This window comes from Myotis lucifugus, unplaced genomic scaffold, assembly GCF_000147115.1.
Source record: "Myotis lucifugus unplaced genomic scaffold, Myoluc2.0 scaffold_146, whole genome shotgun sequence".
NCBI classification, from domain to species: Eukaryota; Metazoa; Chordata; class Mammalia; order Chiroptera; family Vespertilionidae; genus Myotis; species Myotis lucifugus.
In genome coordinates, this window is record NW_005871194.1 from 2594875 (window position 1) to 2596307 (window position 1433).

The following is a 1433-nucleotide window of genomic DNA, read 5'->3' on the forward strand; positions in this document are numbered from 1 at the left end:
ACAATCAGATCGCTTTGGGCTAATGCAAATTCCAGGGAAACTAGAGCCTCCCATGCCCCCTTCTTCCTTTAGATTTGAAGACTTGAAGCTAGGGAGGTAGGATGGTCAGTTTTGTCTCTCTTCTTACCCTCCTCACCTCTACTCATAGGCTGATGGTTTAGGCCTCTCTAGGTCAAGTATAAGGGGAGGAGAGAGGAGATAACATGGAAGCAAAGCTTGATTTGATCATTAGCGCTGTCCTATGACAGCAGGGCCTGACTCCCTTTCTCTTGTGGGGTGCTTTTGTGGGTTCTTTGATGAGACCCTCTCCCCTCCCATCTTTAGCCTCTGACCACAGCTTCTGGGGATGAGTGATGCCTCCTCCTCTTGGCCTCTTAGTACTTTTTATATGTGACTTTGGTACAACTTTCAGGATCCAAAATACATGACTTCCTAATGCCCATCCATCCATCCTTGTGCAGTTAAACAGAACTTCGACCTGGAGGAGTACAGCCTGTCACAGTCCACCCTGGAGCAGGTGGGTCCGCCTTAGAGATTTCTGTATCCCTCATGGAATATAAAGGTGCCATGTGTGCATACCCTTTGCACGCACTCGGAGCTCCAGGAGGCAGTGTGACACCCTCTCTCTGTCTGTTCCTCCACGGCAGGTCTTCCTGGAGCTCTCCAAGGAGCAGGAGCTGGAGGACTTTGATGAGGAAGTTGATCTCTCTGTGAGGTGGAAGCTCCTCCAGCAGGAAGAGCCCTAAAGCCCCAAATGCCCTGCATTGCCCTTTAGGCCTGTGACTCTTCTTAAGTTAACATTTTATAGCATAATGATACCTTATCTCAGACACGGACAAGGTACTTTTGAAACGAATGTTATGATTTTTTTCTCAATAATATCACGGTGGGACTAAAGAAGCCAGGCCATGCAGCCTCTGGACCAGCAGCCAAATTCCATATTTAATGCAGTAGCAAACACAAAGAATACATTTAGTATAGAATTGTTTATGTTTATGAGAATGATGCAGGGATTGCTTAATTTTTTTCTCTGAACTTTAAAATATGGGATATTTACATATCTTTTTTATTATAATACAAAGTAAGACAATGTTGATTATAGGGGGATGGGAGTCAATTGATTACATGTCAGCACATTCTTTGCTTTTTGTACTTTAATTTTTTAAATTAATTCACTGATTTTCCTTTCCTGTCATTTTTAGGATTTTAGATTTTAGAGTCTGTGTTTTGCCTATTGTAACTATTAAGGAAATTTGAAACCCATTAAGATAAATAATTGCAGTAAGATATTGAGTAATCAAGTTGATGAAAAAATACATACGTTTACATACAATTTTGAAACATATTTCTGATTTTATGTTGGCTTATGATGCCAGGGTCCATCCTGATGCAAAGCACTAGAACTTCAAAGATCTTAATTTCCCATGTCTGTA

At 41.6% G+C, this 1433-nt stretch overlaps 1 protein-coding gene across 1 annotated transcript in view; it reads left to right on the forward strand.

The window, feature by feature from the left end:
• The window catches only part of ABCA9 (ATP binding cassette subfamily A member 9), a 112367-nt gene extending 110946 nt beyond the window's left edge, over positions 1–1421 (forward strand). Inside the window, exons 39-40 of the mRNA XM_023759037.1 lie at positions 462–517; positions 648–1421. Coding sequence (XP_023614805.1) covers positions 462–517; positions 648–746 — 155 coding nt within the window. The 3' untranslated portion in view covers positions 747–1421. The remainder of the gene's footprint in view (positions 1–461; positions 518–647) is intronic.
• The last annotated feature ends 12 nt before the right edge of the window (positions 1422–1433 follow it).